The 19,132-nt window shown below is 43.5% G+C and overlaps 1 protein-coding gene across 3 annotated transcripts in view; it reads left to right on the top strand.

Annotated features, from left to right (window-relative positions):
• Window positions 1–18,865, top strand: part of RIPOR2 (RHO family interacting cell polarization regulator 2) — a gene marked incomplete at both ends in the record, with an annotated part of 89,472 nt that extends 70,607 nt beyond the window's left edge. For 2 of the 3 annotated variants that reach the window (XM_079533166.1, XM_079533167.1), the window contains 14 exons: window positions 775–818; window positions 1,588–1,713; window positions 3,062–3,210; window positions 3,950–4,079; window positions 6,380–7,069; window positions 9,579–9,763; window positions 11,532–11,700; window positions 12,332–12,467; window positions 13,313–13,474; window positions 14,153–14,311; window positions 15,621–15,823; window positions 16,422–16,505; window positions 17,269–17,359; window positions 18,765–18,865. In XM_079533166.1, coding sequence (XP_079389292.1) covers window positions 775–818; window positions 1,588–1,713; window positions 3,062–3,210; window positions 3,950–4,079; window positions 6,380–7,069; window positions 9,579–9,763; window positions 11,532–11,700; window positions 12,332–12,467; window positions 13,313–13,474; window positions 14,153–14,311; window positions 15,621–15,823; window positions 16,422–16,505; window positions 17,269–17,359; window positions 18,765–18,865 — 2,429 coding nt within the window. Of the gene's footprint in view, window positions 1–774; window positions 819–1,587; window positions 1,714–3,061; window positions 3,211–3,949; window positions 4,080–6,379; window positions 7,070–9,578; window positions 9,764–11,495; window positions 11,701–12,331; window positions 12,468–13,312; window positions 13,475–14,152; window positions 14,312–15,620; window positions 15,824–16,421; window positions 16,506–17,268; window positions 17,360–18,764 lie in introns of all 3 variants that reach the window. The other variant, XM_079533168.1, reaches the window with a different exon arrangement.
• Window positions 18,866–19,132: the final 267 nt, after the last annotated feature.

The following is a 19,132-nucleotide window of genomic DNA, read 5'->3' as shown; positions in this document are numbered from 1 at the left end:
GGGTGACCGGAAAGCAGCCAGTTTTCCCCATCCTGCAGAAGGGCAAATTACAAGGCCAGGAGGGGGTTGGTGGCTTCCCTGGGACTGCAGAATGGTCACGAACCCCAGGAAACTTTCCATTTCATATGTATGGTGCCTATGCAGAAATAGCATCATGACATCCTTTTAAGAAAAGCTCTCGAGCAGACAGTGCAGCAAAGCTCTTGTGGCATATATATCACCCCTCTGGGGAAAGATGGGATAAATCTCATATTACAGAGGTCACTTGTGGTTCTTGATGTAGTTAGTACTCAAAGACACTGGGGTAGTACAGCAGTGGTTACACCATGGATGCAGGAGTCCTTCTGCCTCCCTGTGTTTCCACTAGGAAGTTATAACACAGACTTCTTGTTCAGACTTCAGATAGCTGGGGCTGATTTGGGTTAACCAGCAAGCACTGCTGGTAATCAGCAGCTCGCCTACGCCTTGTGATAGTCAGAGCATGAAGCCCAGCTTCTGAAACCAGATGATGTCAGGAAGCTATTTCTTCTGTTTTATAGTTATTACACAAAAGGGAGAAGTATGCTCAGAGGGAAAAAAGCTGGGAAGTGCGAGTCTTTGATATGCACAAAACCACTACATGATGAATTTCTGTACCAAAGAAAAAAAACAGCCATCCCCATAGAAGGTGGGCTGACAGGGCTGCTGCCCTCTCTTGTCACAGCTGGTGGCCACTGGGTAGACCCAGGGGGCTGTTTATCTGCACTGACCCTCACTTTCTGTCTCTCTCCCCAGGTCTGGCTGGCTTTGCTCGACTCTGCCCTGGGGATCAGTATGAGGTATGTAGCACTTGGCTTCTGGTTCAACAGAAGAAGAATTAAAAGGGAGGCAGACTCCTGCTGCATTTTACTCCGCATTGAACAAAACTTACTGACATCTACATGCCAAGAAACATCTGCTAGTTTTCCTGTAAGCTTTCTGAAAATCATTGCAGGTCTCTATCTTCCTGTGTTAGGGCATCTGTCACAAGACCTGAAAATTACATTTGGAGCACTGGGTGATAGCTATTCCATGAACTACAAGACTTTTTTTTTTTCTGTTAATGAAAATAAGGTCACTGCAGTGACCTAGAGAACATCAAAAGCAGGGTCATTAGAAATAGGTTAAACTAAAAGTCTCCAGCTCTGTCCAGCAGGGAATTTGCAGTGGTTTGATTATGGATTCCCCCTACAATCTGCAGCTCGCAGCTGTCTTGGTTATTGATTCCCCACTCTGGCTATCATCAGTTTCTCCCACCACTTTCATGCCTGCAAGCCTCTGCAGGCCCAGCGTTGGTGCTGGTTTTACCCAACCAGCTCTGAAGTTCCATGGCAGCCATACCAGCATACCACCTCAGTTTGAGGTGTTGCACCATTGTCACTCTGTTTTCATCGTCAGCCAAAGCCCTGCAACTGCAAAGGCCTCTCAACGGGGGACAGCCAAACCCCGCTTAGCCTACCCATCAAGCTGTAGGAGTTAGGGAACTGCAAAAGGCGACCTTCCCTTTCCAGTATTTGAGCATTAAGAGAGCATATTGCTCAAGATAATAAGAGGAGTTTTCTTTTTCAGATTTTCATGCGTTATGGTCGCCAGCGATGGAAATTGAAAGGCAAAATAGAAGTGAATGGCAAGCAAAGCTGGGATGGAGAAGAAATGGTCTTCCTCCCTCTCATTGTTGGGCTGATCTCCATAAAGGTATGCATACTAACTTCTCTGCCTGCAAGTAAGACAAGAGCCAAGAGACTGCCTTTATGTGCACTGTCAGCAAAAATACAGAAGTAGATCATGAAACTTCTTTGAAATGAGTCATAAATAATATTTCAAGCACACTTGACTAAAAGAAGTGCCATAGTACTATGCAGTCTTAGATGCTACAAGGCTAATCAGTTTGGTAGCCCTGTGGGAGAGGTTGTCTTAATGCACCCTATGTAGGCACCTTTACTAACGTAACCCTTGCCTCACATCACTCTCCAGCAACTCTTAGTTATTTGCACTAAAGCAACATAAATCTATAGAAACCTATTTGCTAACAGTATTCAGCAAAACAACAACAAAAGCAAACTGAAAACCCAAAAAAATCCACTACTGATGAGTTAGATGAGTTAGTTAATGCTGCTCAGATAAAGAGAGCAGCATCTGTTGATCTGGAGAAATACAGAGGTCTCCAGTTCAAACACACGTAGGGGACAGTCAGGTGTAAGTTGGAACAGCCCCAAAGCTCAGTCCTACCACCCAGCTGCACTAAACAAACTTGTGCACCTGATTCTTTTGCAGTTCCTACACAGCAGTTCCCAAAGTTTAACATATCTCTTCATGCCTGATTCCAGATCCTGTCCTCTGTACAGGATCTGCATGTATAACTATCCCTCTGAATTTTCAAGAAAAGAGATAAATGTACACGTAAGCTTGAATAGTGCTGTATTCTACTCTTACTATAAAAACTTCAATGGTTTTATGTGAGATTTTTTCCTACTAGATTTGTACAAGTCTTTACCAAACACCATTATAGATGTAATGATTACATAGGTTCAGAGTTACAGGAAACAAATACAGAGACATGAGTCCCCTTAGGGGTTACTAGATAGGCAAACATTATTAGGAAATACCCTAATATGAAAGCTGCCTATTGCAGAGAGAATATCAGATGAAATAGCACAGATACACTATGCCTGCTACTGCTATTCCCTCAGACTCCACATACAGTCACTGCTGAAGAAGATACAACACAAGACAGTCCTTGGTCTGACCCAGCCTGCTTGTTCTCTTCTGACACCTACAAAAACCATAAAGTAAACGTACAAGATATTCCTGTGTTTTGTAAGCATGATTGTGTGCAATTATACATTTATGAAAAAGAGAAAATAAATTTTCATTTTTCTGTAGTTTTTCTGTAATGTAAGTAATGAAGACACAACAAATATAATCATATTTTAAAAGCCTTCTAGCAAGAGACCCAGACCAGAAAAAAACCAAAACCATTTCTTGTAATTAAGGATTACAGTACCTTGCATGATCACGGATGTCCTGTTTTTTTCCCTCATAGGTGACAGAAGTGAAGGGACTTGCTACTCACATCCTTGTAGGAAGTGTAACCTGTGAAACAAAAGACCTGTTTGCAGCTCGGCCCCAGGTGGTTGCAGTAGACATTAATGACCTTGGCACAATCAAGCTGAACCTTGAAATCACCTGGTAGTAAGTAGAACTGGTTGGATGGTCTCTGGGTCAAGTGGCTGTTTTAAAGAAAATAGATAAAAATCACACAGAAGAGATCTATCAATGTAGTCTCTTCTCTCTTTGTGGGAAAAAATATGGTTTAAAAACTGGACTTTGTGGTTTTTGTATGTGGCGTGAAGGCAGTGGGAAGTTTCCTAGCACTGTCTATCTGCAGTGGTAAGCATGGGTAAGCTGATAATGTTTGGATTCAGACCCAATTCTCAGTGTGTTTTAATGAAATAGATAACTGTCATTTCTTAAGCAGCATTAATGTTTTTCACTTCTACAGTCATGTATGCTGTTTCTTGTAATGCAATAAATATGAAGCTAGCAATGACAGTAACTGATTTCCTTTATAATACAACAGCTCTATTAGCTACTGTTAACTCTACTGAGCACCTACCTTGTTATTACATGTTCTACCTGTCAACTCAGCTTCAAGAATACCCTTCTTGTGAGAAGCAGGCAGTACTGCATAAAAGGTTTCTGAGAATAAAATGCTTTTAGAAATGAAAACTGTACATCTGAGCCTGCTGCTTAATTAACATTTTAAAACACTCCAGTTAAAAAAAAATGCCAGCTCTGAGATTTGATGTGCTAATAAACACCCTTTTCAGAAAATCCTTTCTGTGGACCTGAAATTCCTTCTCCATCAGCCTAACAATGTTTTTTTAATTATTATTATTTTATTTTATTTTCCCCATCTGTGTGCTTGCAGCCCCTTTGATGTGGAAGACCTGACCCCCACCACGGGAAATGTGAGCAAGGCCTCTGCTCTCCAAAGGAGAATGTCCATGTACAGCCAAGGCACTCCAGAGACGCCAACCTTCAAGGATCACTCGTTCTTTGTAAGCCCTCCTTGGCTTCATGTTTATGTAATGAGAAACCCTAGCACAGTTCAAACACTGCAAATGCTTCATTGCTTTCTACATGTAGGCTTTTTTCCCTGGTGTCAGCAGGTTACCCTCACAAATACTTATAAAGCAAATGCATTTCTAGCTGCTAATCCTCAAAGAAGGTGACGGTGGTCCTGGCATGCTATATGGCCAACTACCATGTAACTGTTCTCCCCTGACTGCTGTGTTACTTGAGTAATCTCTATAAAATCTCTGTTCTTCCTGTAGCGGTGGTTAAACAGGCATTGCCGCAATAGTATTTTTAATGCGTCCCCTGGTAAAAAAGAGATTTGTAAGGTGCTCTTAGATTTTGTGTGAAACAGCTTCTGAATGCTTTATAAGGACTGCATATTAAGCTGAATAGGCCATCTGTAGAGATGTGAATTTTACAAGTGCTATGTCCCGTGCCTGTAATTTAAATACTCTGCTGCAAAGCATTCAGTTAACCTGCCCACCTTACCATGTTTGCTTTTAACTGTTGAAGAAATGGCTGCATCCCCTGCAAGACAGGCCAAGGTTGGCAATCTTAGATGCTCTGCAAGACACTTTCTTTGACAAGCTTCGGCGCAGTCGCTCTTTTAGTGATCTGCCATCGCTCAGGCTAAGCCCCAAAGCGGGGCTAGAGCTATATGTGAGTCCTGGTATTTGTGTGCTGAAGGAGTTTATCAGTCCCCATGTGGCATCTCCATTCCCATGCATGCCTCGTGTGCTGCTTTCTGGTGCAACTTGCTTATTTTGCTGACTGCTGACAGGGGAGAGCGTGAGTGTGAACCCACACTGCTTGCGGTAAAGCAAAGTTCCTCTTGGTTTCTACAGGGGTAATGTTCTGAGTGCAGAGAGGAGTGCAGAGCAGGAGCACAAGCCAGTATGGTATTCTTAAAAATGAAGTTACTGAAAATGGCGTGCCATGCTGATTGATGTTACACATTTGCTGAGTGACTTGACTTTCAGCAGTAAAGGAGAGGTTGAAAGCGCACTCATGTGAGGGGAAAGAAGAAATGAGAGTGTCGTTATGTCTAGGGAAAAAAGCTGCTGGAAAAATGATGAAAATTTCAAACATTTTAACTGTGTAACCTTGCCAACATGGGAGTGCCTATAGTTCCTTCCAGCAAATTGTCAGCAAAATACTAGTTGCAATTCATCTGTGCTGTGCTTTTGCATGAGTTTGCCATGTAATGAAGGCTAAAATTTGCTTCAGAGCCCATCAGTGTGAAATTTCAGGCTTTAATTTATTACATTCTGGCTCCAGGCAGGTTCTTGTACTTCCCCTCCTTACTGCTTTTTGCCTTTCTTTCCATTCTAAAAATTGTGTAAAATAATAGAAGGATGTGTACTACAGCTCTGAGATGCTTCAAATCTGATAGCAGGGAAAAAGTCAGCAGAAATGTTCTAACTCTCTCCAATGTGCAGTAAGTGAGTTTAACATGAGATTAAGGCAAAATTTGTGTGTCAGATAGGCAATGGGGTCAGGTAGACAACCTGCAGTGTTGTGTCCCCATAGGTGAGCCAGGGTGAATGTATATATGTGCTGATAATCACTCTGGGGGGAACATGTGATATCATTTTTGGATCAATATATGCTGTTTTTGTTTCCTAAGTGATCAGTATTCTGCTCAGTACACCACCACACAAATCCTTCTGTTTCTTTTTGGATTAAATTCGTGTTGAACATGATTCTTGTGTAGCTCACGTTCAGCAGTAGGCAGAGGTATCTGCATGTGGTTGTGTACTTTCTACAGGAAAGGAATAGCATGGTCATATCCCCATTAAAATGATGTGACTGGAGAAACTTTTGGAGCAGACTGTTTTACAGTTTAGGGATTGCTACTTTAAAAGTCAGGAAATAAATACAACAGAAATCTGTAAGAACGTGAAAATGTAGCCAAGATAGCTTGAGTGCAGCCCATCAGGAGGATTTCCCACAAGAAGTGGGGTAGTGCCATGGAAGTGCTGTCAGAGTCAATTTGCTTAGACAAACAGTGCTTGGTTGCTGCTGTGGGACATGCTTACCAGAGCTCTTGACTTACCCCAAAGAGATGTTGAACCTAGAGTTACTAGCAGTCCTGACCTAGAGTCAGGAACTGTGCCAGATGAAAGCACAAGTTGGACTTCAATTTTCCCATTTCTCAAGTCTTGACTGCTTCTCGAATCTTATTCCTTGTATTTGTCTTTCCCAGACACATAGATCATTTTTTTTTCTTTCCAATGAAGACATGAAAGACATTTTCTCTCTTTCTCAATTCTCTTTTCAGTCAAACTTGCCAGATGATGTCTTTGAAAATGGAACAGCAACCACTGAGAAGCGGCCTCTTTCCTTCACTTTTGGCGACCTGCCTTATGAAGACCGCGTGCCCCCTGCCAACCCAGCAGAGCCCTCCTCTGCTCATGTCAGCTCCAGCCCCGATATCACCACCACTGCTTCTCAGCACCGAGCTCACAAGTCATCTGAGAGCTCGAGCCCAGGCTGCAGCAGCAGTGACTCCTGCAGAGACTCTGTCCCTGAGCCCAAGGACCTGCCATCCTCCGGAGAGGCAGCAGTGACTGGGATCAAGGCCACCGCCAGGGCACATTCTGAAGCTTGCCAAAAGCCCTCCGATGCCAGGAGCGATCGTGTCTTTATAGAGGCGAGCGTCCCGGTGTCTCTCCTGCAGGACACAGATGAAGGTTCTGAACTCAAGCCGGTGGAGCTGGACACCTATGAGGGCAACATCACCAAGCAGCTGGTGAAAAGGCTGACGTCTGCTGAGGTGCCTGGGACCCCAGAGAGGCTGCCGTGTGAGGGGTCCATCAGTGGGGAATCAGAAGGCTACAAGTCTTATCTCGATGGAAGCATTGAAGAAGCCTTGCAAGGGCTTCTCTTAGCTCTTGAGCCTCATAAAGAGCAGTACAAAGAGTTTCAGGACCTGGACCAGGAAGTGATGCATCTGGATGACATCCTAAAAGTGAGTACATTTTCGGAAAGTACTACACTAAAGGAGATCTGAGCGAGTAGAATCTCTTCCTCTTCCACGCAAACATCAAATCAGAGATCACTAAACAGATTTGCTCCTGTTGTAGCACCCTTTCACAGTGTTGTATTTTTAAGCATGTGTCTGCAGTGTGCTGGTGGTAGCCTTGTATGCTTGAGCAATGGATCCTTTAATCTACTCAAAACTTGGGGGAAAGAGAAAAAGGTACAATGGCAGAGGGGCAATTACATTATGCCTTTCTCTGCAGAAACCGCTTAAGAGCCTGTTAGTTGTGCCATACTGGAGATCAGATTGTAGCCAATCTTCTGCCTTTAAAATTCACAAGCCGCATCCTTGGTGGGTGTACTTTGGCACTGAACTACACAGAGCTCTGCAAAGCTACACCAGCTGAGGATCAGGCCATATAGGCATGGCAGCTGAATTTTCTGAACTGCCAAGGTGATTTTTGAAGCGCAGATCCTACTGAAGGTTGCCATTCCTTCCTTGCTTTTTTCCCCAAGCCTTTTCTCTTTTTCCTCCATGAATTTTTAAAAGAAGAAATCCTGTCTTTACACCAGGATGAACCAAACACATTGGAGATTGGAAAGAAGTAATGAATTTTGTATGTGTTGTTAGTATGTTGACTGCTGATCACTGTGACTCATATCTCCCTGTGAATAATAACTCATGACGTGTTACTGAGCAAATAGTATCAATGGGAAATAATCATTTCAAATGCTTCATATTCATGTGCAAGTTGGTCTGATAGTCATTTAAATCTCATCCTTTAAGTACAAGGCTGAGGAGGAAGGAGGGAAGCATTCATCTTTTTTACAAAAAAAAAAAGCCCACAGCTTTGTTAACATCTTTGTTTCCATTGGTGTATGCAGCTGCACAGTATTTCCCCAAGCTAAGTGGTGTTTTTTTTTTTTTTGACAGTCTGCAGCCCCTGATTTTCATACTATTTCCTCAGTATTTGAAGCAGGCAAAGCTACCATTGCTGTTGATTTTCAACTTCATGGCTGCTCTGCCATGAAGTTGAGTGTCCAAGCAACACAGGGACAGTGGAGACTGCTCATTCACTTTCCTTTTATTGGAAGCCTTAAAGGGACAGGCATGGTGGGAGAGAGGACAGATGTGCAGACAGGAGCCCTGCACACTGGGGATGGCTGCTTCTCCCAGACCTGCTTTCCATCTGCATGTGGCTATTAACCAGCTTGCAGGTGGGTGCACAGCATCCCCAGTGACTGTGCTGGGCTTAGAAGGCTGAGCTGGAATCCAGCTGTGTCTGAAGAAAGCTTTCTTGGCCATGTCAGATGGTCAGAGAAACATGAAGCCCACATGTTGCTGTTGCTCTTGCTCTTGCCTGAAGAAGCTGCACTACCAGCCTCGAGAGAACTAGCAGCTAAAGCCATCTGTGCCACACAAGTATGACAGCCCTGTGGAGATGTTGTGGACTGTGTTTGAATAGTGAAAGACTGTGCTGTCAGTTCAAGATGACAAGCATCATAAATGCTAACATACAATTTGCAAACAAACTAGAAGCAAAACTCCAAACCTTGACAGTTCTAGAAGAGCCAAGTCCAGACTCAGAGGCCAACTTGTTTTCTTTTACTAGTTGAAACAGAGTCCTGGTTCCTACTTGGGACTGGAAGATGCAGCTTTGTACCTGCGTCAGTGGTCACGCAATGCATGAGGTGCAGAAGTCCTCACACAACTCCATCTGCTGATCATCATTTGCTCTGGCAAAGTAACCTTGGCGTCAAGTCTGTGGGCACACCTGGATGAACCACCACGTGTAAACCAGGGCTTTGGTACTTCCTGCAGCACCAGCAAGGCCTTGGTGGTATTTCATCCCAGCAGTGAGATAGGATGACTTTCTCCCTCTCTAGGCACTGTTGGTTTGCAGGTTAGAATGCTACCTTTTTCTGTCACCTAGGAAATCAGTGCATTTTCCTTCATAAGCAGTGTGGCTTCAAAGGCCACAGAAGTCCTCTCTTCCATCACATGTATACATCTGCAGATGTGGGACCAATATGGCTTAGCTTCATTGGAGTTATATCTGGAATACATTCAGTAGTGCCATTGTATATGTATTTATATATAAATCTGCTTTTGTACCTGTAACAGCCATTATGCAATGTGCCTTTCTTTTTCAAATTTCAGTGTTCTAATTACCATCTCTCCTTTTGGAGGATGTTGAAAGCTGTGTCACTTGGACTTGAGATGCACCTGTTCTTTCTATAAAACATGCTGACTTTTGCCTTTGCAGGTCTTCTCTTTGGGCGAAAGAGGAGGTAGGAGGGGAGGAGAAAGGGATTTTCTAGTTTCCAGGCTTTGATTGTGTATGCTATGAATATGAAGGTTTGAAATGAAATACCCAATAAAATGAAGTATTATAAATAAAATGAAGAATTTGAAAATTTTAAGCTTTATCCTTTATGTTTTTCTTTCAGTAGTAGCTAATATCTGGGGTTTTCATTGGTTCGTTCTGCTTTTGCAGTGCAAGCCAGCAGTAAGCCGAAGCAGGTCCTCCAGTTTAAGTCTAACAGTTGAAAGTGCTTTAGAAAGCTTTGATTTCCTGAACACCTCTGACTTTGATGATGAGGATGGTGGTGGTGAGGAGGTTTGTAATGGTGGAGGAGGTGCAGACTCAGTATTTTCAGATACTGAGGTTGAGAAGAATAGGTAAGTTTGTAGCAACTGCCAGCTGTGCTTAAGCCAAACTGATCCCCCAGCTCTTTGTTGCTAACAGAGGATCCCGGTGCATACATTATTCAAGGAAGATTGACAAATCCTGGAGGAGTTTATAGGGTCAGAGGGTTTCCAGTGGCTGCTGCGTACCAAATCTTTAGCTTCCAGGATAATCTTTTCAAATATGCGCAATCTGCCCCCCAAAAAGAGATGGGTAAATTAAATTAAGCTGTCATCGATACTGGGAGAGCCTCTTCCTTGACATAGGTTTGGACCTGGCTTTCCTTGGATGTAATTACTAATTCCTCTGTGGTTTTTCCCCCCTCCCTTTGTCTTTTCTCTCTAGCCGAATGAGTCTTTGCAGTGGATTAAGCTTGTCAATAACAATAACACAGGGCCAGATTTAAGCAGCATGGTGTAGGTTTCCTTTGGAATGTAAGAGTGATGACTGGTACTCTGTCCATGGCCCTGCGTGTTACCTGCCCTTCTTTCATCACTTCTGGTCTTTTTGAGGGAAAAAAAAAAAAAAAGAGAAAAGAAAAAAAAAAGCTGTGGTGTTTTGTGTTGTGGTTTGCCATTGTTGTGTGACCGTAAGATGCTGTGTTTTGATCATTAGATCCTAAAAGCACATCTGCTTCCTTAGCACTGCCTGCGTGTGGCACTAGAGCAGGAAAAAAGAAAAAGCAGAGCGCATCTCCCTCAGCCCACATGCTTTTCAACAGGGAAGCTCTGCTTCTCACACCTTATCATGGCCTGTTCAAAACAATTCTGAGTGCAAACGAGCAACAACCATTCAGTTCCCATCATTTCTGTGTTGCCTCTTCCCAGGCTGAGAGAGGGTGGGAAGAAAAACTCAGAAAATTGTGTTGCTTGCTGTTCTGGTATTCTGAGCTTAGGTCATTGATTTAAAGATTTGGCTTTAAGCTGGCACTTCATCATAATTTTAAGTTGAGCAGAAGAAATTGAAGTTAGTTGTAAGCTAACTTGGAACCTAACTAAAATCTTGAAGTTAAAAATCTCATGTTCCCCCCTGGGCTCATCCCAGACAATGTGGATTCCTGCTTCCACTTTTAGCTGCATGCGACTCAGTGTAAGGACCGCAGGCACTGACGCTCCCAGCCCTGCAGCCAAGCACACTTACAGTCTGGGGCATGACCTCGGGCTTTGTATTTAAACACAGGGAGGACCATTTGTACAAGACTAAGTTGGAAATAATGATTTAAAACACAGCGAGAACAGCTTCACGTTCTTACAGAAACTACTGGCAAACTAAGCTGTACACAGTGTGCCTAAAGCAGCCTATGAAAATATCATGTCCCATATTCCAGCAGTGGTTTCCCTTCTGCAGAGACCATTGAATTTAGCACCAGAAAGATGCTGATAGCCTAGACCTGCTCTCAGCAGCTCAGTACTTGAGACAATACAAACTTTAATGCTATTTCTTCTGGACTAATATGGGAGATAATTTGTTGAGAGATGGGTGTTTACCCCCAGTGTTTGTGCCTCTATGTGACAGCAAGGTTATAGACACTTGCTGGTGCAGACACCACGTTGTTCAAGGCGTGTCATACTGTGCCTCAGGTACCTCTGCTCACGCGTGACATGATGTCTTCATCACCATGTTTCTGGCTTTCTAAGGGCTGTGTGGTCCCAGGGCGCTGCTTTCAGCTCTGCTCCGTGCTCGTTGCCCATCTCTGAGTGAGTGTGTGTCTGTCTGCCCAGGCAGCCACAGCCCCACACTAACCTCCTCCTCCCTCTGCAGTTACAGGACTGAGCACCCTGAAGCCAGGGGCCACCTCAGCGAAGCCCTGACTGAGGACACAGGGGTAGGCACCAGTGTTGCTGGCAGCCCTCTGCCCCTGACCACAGGAAGCGACAGCCTCGATATAACCATAGTTAAGCACTTGCAGTACTGCACACAGCTCATCCAGGTAATGAGCACAGTTCATTTTTGCATTATGCTTTTACATTTTCATGGGGATAAACGGTTTAACAAGGCCAGTGAGTGCTGGGATGGCTGTGGTGGCAGTAGGAGCCTCCCCTCCCCATATTCTTCAACCCCACCACAACAGTCCCAGCATTTGGGAGCAGACTCTTCAACCTCAGATATAACCAGCAATTTTTTTCCAGAAGCCCACTGTAGCAATGCAGAACAACTCTAATCCCAGTACCCTTAGCACTAAGCTGGCTCCTTAGCACTCTGCTGACTCACAGGTATGAGAAAAAGAGAGTTTTGGGCTCATCTACAAGAGCACACAGTAAATATGCAGCTGAGGGAAGCAGGCTTGAACACTGTCCAGGTTTGATATGAATTATGTTGGACTGCTGAAGGAAATGCAGATGTCAGCAGCAGGGAGTATTGGCCATGGGAAAGCACCAAACAGAGGCAGCTGGGCAGGGGATCAGAGCCAAAACAGAGCAGAGCAACAAGAAACATTTGATAATTCCAGGCAAAGAATTTGCCATTGCATTTCTTCAGGTGCCAGGTGTTTCAGAGGTTTAAGTTTTGTTTTGAAGCTTCAAAATGACTCCTTTTCTTCCTTTCCACCTTGTCTCCATTAGCAAATTGTCTTCTCTGGTAAAACACCATTTGTGACAAGAGACCTCCTTGATAAGCTGTCCAGGCAGACTCTTGTGATGGAGAATATTGCAGAGATCAGCACCGAGAACTTGGGAAGCATCACCTCCCTTACTGATGGTAAGAGAAACATTAGGGGGTCTTCCTTCTGAAAAGGGAAGGTTTGGGCAGGAGGCTTGCCGAAATAACCACTGTAATTAACTGCAGGGAGTGCACCATAGCAGGAGACAACTCACAAACAGATGTAGCAGTCACTGAAGCTGGTCAGGGACCTTATTCATAGAATCCTTCGAGTTAGAAGGGATCTCTGAGGGCTGTCTAGTCCAGTTCCCCTGCAATAGACAAGGACATCACAGCTAGATCATGTTGCCCAGGCCTTCTCCAGCCTCGCCTCATTCTGTCTTATGTACTCCTACTCAGAAATAAGCAGATGAGAAGGGGTTGTACTGATCCTTATCCTGCTTGACATGCAGAAGGTGAGCAGGGGTAGCTGCAGCAACAGGGTGGGGATGCTGCCACTTTGCCAGCCAAATTTGTCCTCCAGCTCTTTCCTGAGGAAATTCAAGATCTGCCTTATGCTACAGGAGTCATAAGACAACTCCTCAAACAGTGTGTCCCAAATGGAGCAACTTACCCAAGGCTACAGAGCAGTGCTTGGATAGGGACCAGTCTCATGCAGACCATTTATTTCCCCTAGTAATTCATGGTATTTAAAAGAGATGAGACAGTGTCCAGAACTGGATCAGAAGCAGATTTTCCTCACATCTTCCTTCGGGAAACAGAAATAACACATCACAAACTTGGGGTCAGCATGCGACCACCTCTGTGAAGGCAGTGACACAGGGTGACCTACTTTCCATCAGTGACATGGAGTGGATGTTCTCCACACATATCACATTTCCCTTTAGAAAGAGAGTGCACTGAGCACAGCTTTGCTTCATCATTCATTTTGTCTTCTCTTTCAGCAATCCCCGAGTTCCACAAGAAGCTGTCACTGCTGGCTTTCTGGATGAAGTGTACTGGTCCTTCAGGAGTCTATCACACATCTGCAGACAAGATGATGAAGCAGCTGGATATCAATTTTGCTGCCACTGTGAACGAGGAATGTCCAGGGCTTGCAGAAACAGGTACCTCCTGCTGCTGCAAAGAAGTTATTTGTCATCAAAAGGGAAAACAGTTTTGCACTGGGCTTTACTCAGCTTTCATTGCTTTGTTTTCCAACCCCTGGAGGTCTGTTTGGGCATGGCTCCAAGATGTTATTTGAAAACTAATACAACAAATTCTTGGAACAATTTTAGCCTGAAATAATCAGATTGGAATAGGAGAAAAAAGTGAAAAGAAATCATTGTTTGAAGACTCATGAGGTAATCAGAAAGTGCATTCCCAAATACAGATTTGAAAGCGATACAGCGCAGTGGGAATCCTCTCAATTTTATACAACCATTAAGATTAGAAAAGACCACAAAGATCACCTAGTCCAACATAACGTGTTGATATAATGTCCATGTCCCATTACAGTTCACTGGCATGAAATGTGTACAAATTCAAGTGTGTCTATCTGAACATAGGTTTCTTTTTGGGGTTGGATGTACTACTTGTCAAACTCCAGCTCCGTTGACTAGCTCCCCCTGAGCAGGAACAGGATGGCTTGCTCAGACTGCAGATGCCCACCCTGGATGGGGTTTTCCTTCCTGTTCCATTCTGCTGCCCTCCAGGATATTCCCAGGCTCACTTTCTGCATACCACACACCTGGGCAGGGATGCCAGCAGCTTCTGTTCTCACTAACATCCTTTTGTCCCTGCAGTTTTCCGAATCCTGGTGTCTCAGATTCTGGACCGGACAGAGCCCGTCCTCTACTCTACCATGTCCTCAGAAATCATTACTGTCTTTCAGTATTACAACTATTTTGCCAGCCACAGCGTTAATGACCTTGGAAGCTATTTGCTGCAGCTTGCAAAAGAAGGTAGGGTATACAAAATATAGTAGCTAATAGGGATTGCATGGGTGTCCTTCTGATTTTACAGGAGAATGGGGGAGAGGCAAAGAAATGCCTTGGATACTAAATGCGACTGCATCCTAGAGTTGCACATATCAAAGGGGAGGCGCTGATGCAGATTCACTATCAGTCATTTCTATTTCCACAAATGAATAAGAAAATAAATAAATAAATAAATAAATCACTGAGTTACTTTTCAGGAAATAGCTGATAGTGCTGAGCCAGGCCCAAGGCCTGGCACGTTTTCCATACCCACAGCTTTGGTGGAGTTCCAGTCTTTCATCCTCCTTTATACAGACATCTCATGAATTCTGTGATTCTATGAAATGCTGAGATCTTCTCAGGAGCCAAGGGATCACAGCACCGAGGTCAATGGTAGGCTCTGCCTCCAAGACTTAAAGAGAGAAGCAGATGTTCCACAAAGCATGCTAGACTGCAATTCCTGGCAAGTCAAGTTTTCGCAAAATCACAGAATGGCGTAGGTTAGAAGAGACCTCAAAGATCATTGAGTTCCAGGACTCTGCAGTGAGCTAGCTGAGATGCAGTTTGAGTCTAGTTTTCCCTAACCGGAGAACTTTAATCAAAAGACTGGAAGGAAAAAGACATTTCAGGTCATATCTGAAACACATAAGCCCTGGCTTTTGATGGGAGACATCAACCTGCCTAGGAAAAACTTCCATAAAACTGTACTGGAAGTCAATACACTGGCTAGGATATTGGTTTTCCCTTGTTATGATGAGAATTTAAGCAGCACAACAGCATCCCATTTAGTCCATCTACTCATATACTCCTGTTACAGCTGGAAAGATTATTCCAATGAAAACAGGAAAAAAAATACTCACCTTTATCCAAAGATCTAGGCTTGCAGAAAAAAAACTACACAGAGAAGTGAGCTCCAGGAAGAGATCCTTCCCCAGGGGCAGTCAGCCCTTAAATGAGTTCTAAGAGAGGTGCAGCCAGGCTCCATCCCTTCCAGTCACACAGCTGAATTGCCTTCACTTGTGCTCCCACAGCTGACTCAGTGCTTGCCTCAGGTGATCAATCAGTGGTTCAGGCCGTGACTCAACAGTTCCCATACACCTCCTTAAGAAGAATGTCTGAGAAACAAACCCAACCTAGAGCCCAGTTCCCTGTGAAGATACACCACAATACTGCAATATTTAGATGGGGATTTTTCATCTGTCCTCTGTATGTAGTGAGGATTGTTGTGGGGAAATGAGAAATCTGAAACACATGATAAAAAAAAGTAACAAAAGCCTTCCTCCTACACTACTAGCCTCCGTGGTTCAGATGTTGCAGTCTGTGAAAGATGGAAAACTGCATCAAAATGTGTCCAAAATAAACTCCAACAACCTCCCACCACAGCAAGAAGTTTTGAGAGCTTTGGCTTTACTTCTCAATGAAAATAAAAATGAAGTCAGTGAGTCTGTGGCATCACTTCTGACAGCTACTGCAGAAAACAAGCACTTCAGGGAGAAGGTAAGTGGCAGAAAATCACCTACTGCATAAGGGACCTGTATAATCATAAAGTTTTTTTCTGTCTGTGTGTCTCAAATGTCTACATTTATAAAATAATTGTTCTGAGCCTGATTTAAACTGAACCAGGGGGATTTTCCACCTATTTTTTCTGCAAATATGTAGGTTTATTTCTATCATTATGCCAGTCTGCTTCTACCTGTCATTGTACTAAACAGGTGCTAAACCAGATCACGCGTGTATTTAGGAAGTACTGAACTCTACAGCTGTCTTCCACATCTTGGCTTTTGTGCCAGCCTACCTTAAACCCAGCTTGAAGGCAAGTCCCCAGCATCATCAGCACACAAAGATGTAGATTGCATTTTTTTTCCCTAAAGGAAGCTGGCAACTGAGATCTGCCACCTAAGATGTGAGTCTAGCACAGATGCTGAAGGTAGGAAGTAAAGCCAGATTAAGCACAGAAATTAAAGAGATGGGAGAAGAGGAATGAGAAGAAAATAGGGGTTGACTTCCAGCCATTCGTGGCAGACTCCACTCTCCAGCATGCTGCTCCACACAGCCAAAGACATTTTCAAGGCTACTTCTCTTTATCTTTCTCCAGGCCTTGATTTATTACTGTGAAGCACTAACCCAGCCCAACCTCCAGCTGCAGAAAGCAGCCTGCCTGGCTCTGAGATACCTCAAGGTAAGAGACAAGGAGTTTAGTCGTGGTTCTTGGCATTACTTTAAAGAAAGGACACCTGAGAGGTGAGAATGATAAAATGGAAATTGCAACAGCAGCTTTTGTTTTGCATTGCTGCATATCATTTTACAGATTCCTTGTTTGGAAACAGTTTCAAAGCTTTGTTTTGAAGGAGAGGAAGAAAATAATCCTTTTCCAGGATAAAACTAACTATGATGCATGTAGATTGCAGCAGTAGAAGAGATACGTAGCAAATTTGTGACACTGCACAGAGACTGTAAGAGGAAGTTTAGGCCATGCTACATTATCAGCTCACCTCTGGTACCACTTATGTACTACTTCCCATAAAAGAAAGGAAAAACAGTTGCTTGCTAACTCAGCTGGCACTGGACACAGCAAAAAAAAAAGTATATTCCATGCAATAGACCTACAGCAGAGTGATGGTTTCTCCTGCATGAAGCATGAGATATGGGGCTTCTCATGTTAGTGCTGTGCGCTCCAGCAGCTTCCCCTGCACAACCTCCTGGCAAAGCTCGTGGAGCAGGAGCCCTTCTCATCCTGCATGAAGTGAGACAGGGCAGAGGGGTGTGCATGTTGTCATGCAGTTTGGTTTGTGAACACTTTTAAGACGAGACCAAGGACACAAGATGGTATTTCCAAGCGCACAGTGAAAGGAAACACAGAGGGTGGTAAATACTCCTATATGATGTTCTGAAATTAAACCATAATAGGCAGTGTTCATATGATTCTTTTTTCTATTTTCCAGGCTACTGAGAGTATTAAAATGCTGGTCATGCTCTGCCAGTCTGACAATGAAGAGATTAGAAAAGTAGCCTCTGAAACCTTGCTCTCACTTGGTGAGTTGCCTCCTTTACAGCATTTTGTTTTCTTTTTGAGCAGAAATACACATAAAACACTTGAATTACACACAAACAGGTTAAAAGTATATGTTCTTAGAAATAATTCATTCTGGAGATCATAAAAATGGAGAAATTGAACTGAGTCTAGGGGGGGAGCAGAAATGGAAAAATAGCAAAGGAAAAGCTGACAAAAGGGATCTACTTCATAATGACTTTATGTTTGAAAAACAAGTGTAGGCATTCAGTACAACACCTTTTATTGAAGTTATGTAGAAGACAGCATTTGTGTTCTGCTTGTCCTAGGGAGTGTAACCTCTCCTCCTTGAGGAGGCAGGACCAGCTCCCCTTCTGCAACATATCACACCCTGTTCTTGGCTTCCTCTGTACGCTGCACTTCCTAGCTGCCTAAACAGCTTACTGAAACAAATCACACTTGCAAGTGCCATTAGCACTACCAAGCTTTCATTTGAGCTGAATGATCTCCATATGCTTATTTGGACAGATCCTAACCTGCAACAGCTCCTTCGCACAGAACCTCAGACACCTTGCAGAGACCTTCATTTTTCCCTGGGACAGCAGCCACCCTGCTCCTTAACCTGTTATCTAGCTGTGTATCAGCGTGACTGGAACTGTGGCTGCACAGTTTCAGGACCCCAGTACTTCAGTGGCACTACTCCATTTACTGAAAAAAACGAAAGCTGTATTTTTCTGGCCTATCCTCAGCTCTGTAAGGTAGACAGAAAGTTTTGCTCATGGGTATATGTCCATTTCTAATTTTACTTATGCAAATTCATCAAACACACACTCTTCATTTACCAATTTAGCAGGAACTTACTCTGCTGCCAACGTTGTTACTCAGATTCTGAAACATTTAACCCTATGTCACTCTGGAAGATTGTACCATTCTTCTAGATGATGTACCAGAGACCTTTTTTTCATTGCTAATGGTGAGCTCAAGATGTGGTTAGACTCATTTCTTAAAAGTGCCAGTAAGCAACAAGTGGGTGAAAGCACCTAAATTACAAACAGATAAACATCATCTGCTTCATATTACAGCTGCAGCTGAGACATGCAGCACTGCAGGTCATTTAAGTAAGATAGTTGTACAGATTCTGTCATCTAGCCATGCAAGCCAGAGCTGCTTCTGTTTTGCTCTAAATAAAAGCAACCTGCAAGGGCAAATTAAGAAATAGTTTGAACATTTTTTTCCAAGTAATCCTTGAGTTACTTGTACCAACATACTTAACTTTCCAAGTAATTTCTGAAGTTGCCTTCAACAACGTAAGAAATGTTAAGAAGGAAAGAAGTAACCGGTTACCTTCTAATAGCAGAGAATCCAATAGTTCACATGTTGTATGGCAGTGATATAGGTTGCTATGATGCTTTAACATGTTGTGTTCAGGTGAAGATGGGAGACTGGCCTACGAACAGCTGGACAAATTCCCTCGGGAATTCGTCAGAGTTGGAAGTCGCCGTGGAACTGAATCTGCCACAGCTTTTTAGGAAAAGAACCCGAGCGTAACAGACGTGAAAGAAAGATGGAGCTGCCATTAAGCGTGGGAAGTAGAATGAAGACTTTGAAGGAGCGTCCCGAAATGTAGCAATTCACCAACTTTTTAAGGAAAAGCAAAATCTAAACACAGCTAAAGAGTTCCTATTGGCTCCTCTGCAGCTTATGATGGAACAGCCAGATGAGGCTGAGGAACAATATTTTCTTGACTGGTTTGTAATAAATAATGCAATTGCAGTTACTCAGCCTTGGCAAACTTC

This window comes from Tetrao urogallus (genome assembly GCF_951394365.1).
Source record: "Tetrao urogallus genome assembly, chromosome: 3".
Classification (NCBI taxonomy): Eukaryota; Metazoa; Chordata; class Aves; order Galliformes; family Phasianidae; genus Tetrao; species Tetrao urogallus.
Note: the sequence above shows the minus strand (reverse complement) of the source record. Positions and strands in the feature narration are given on the sequence as shown.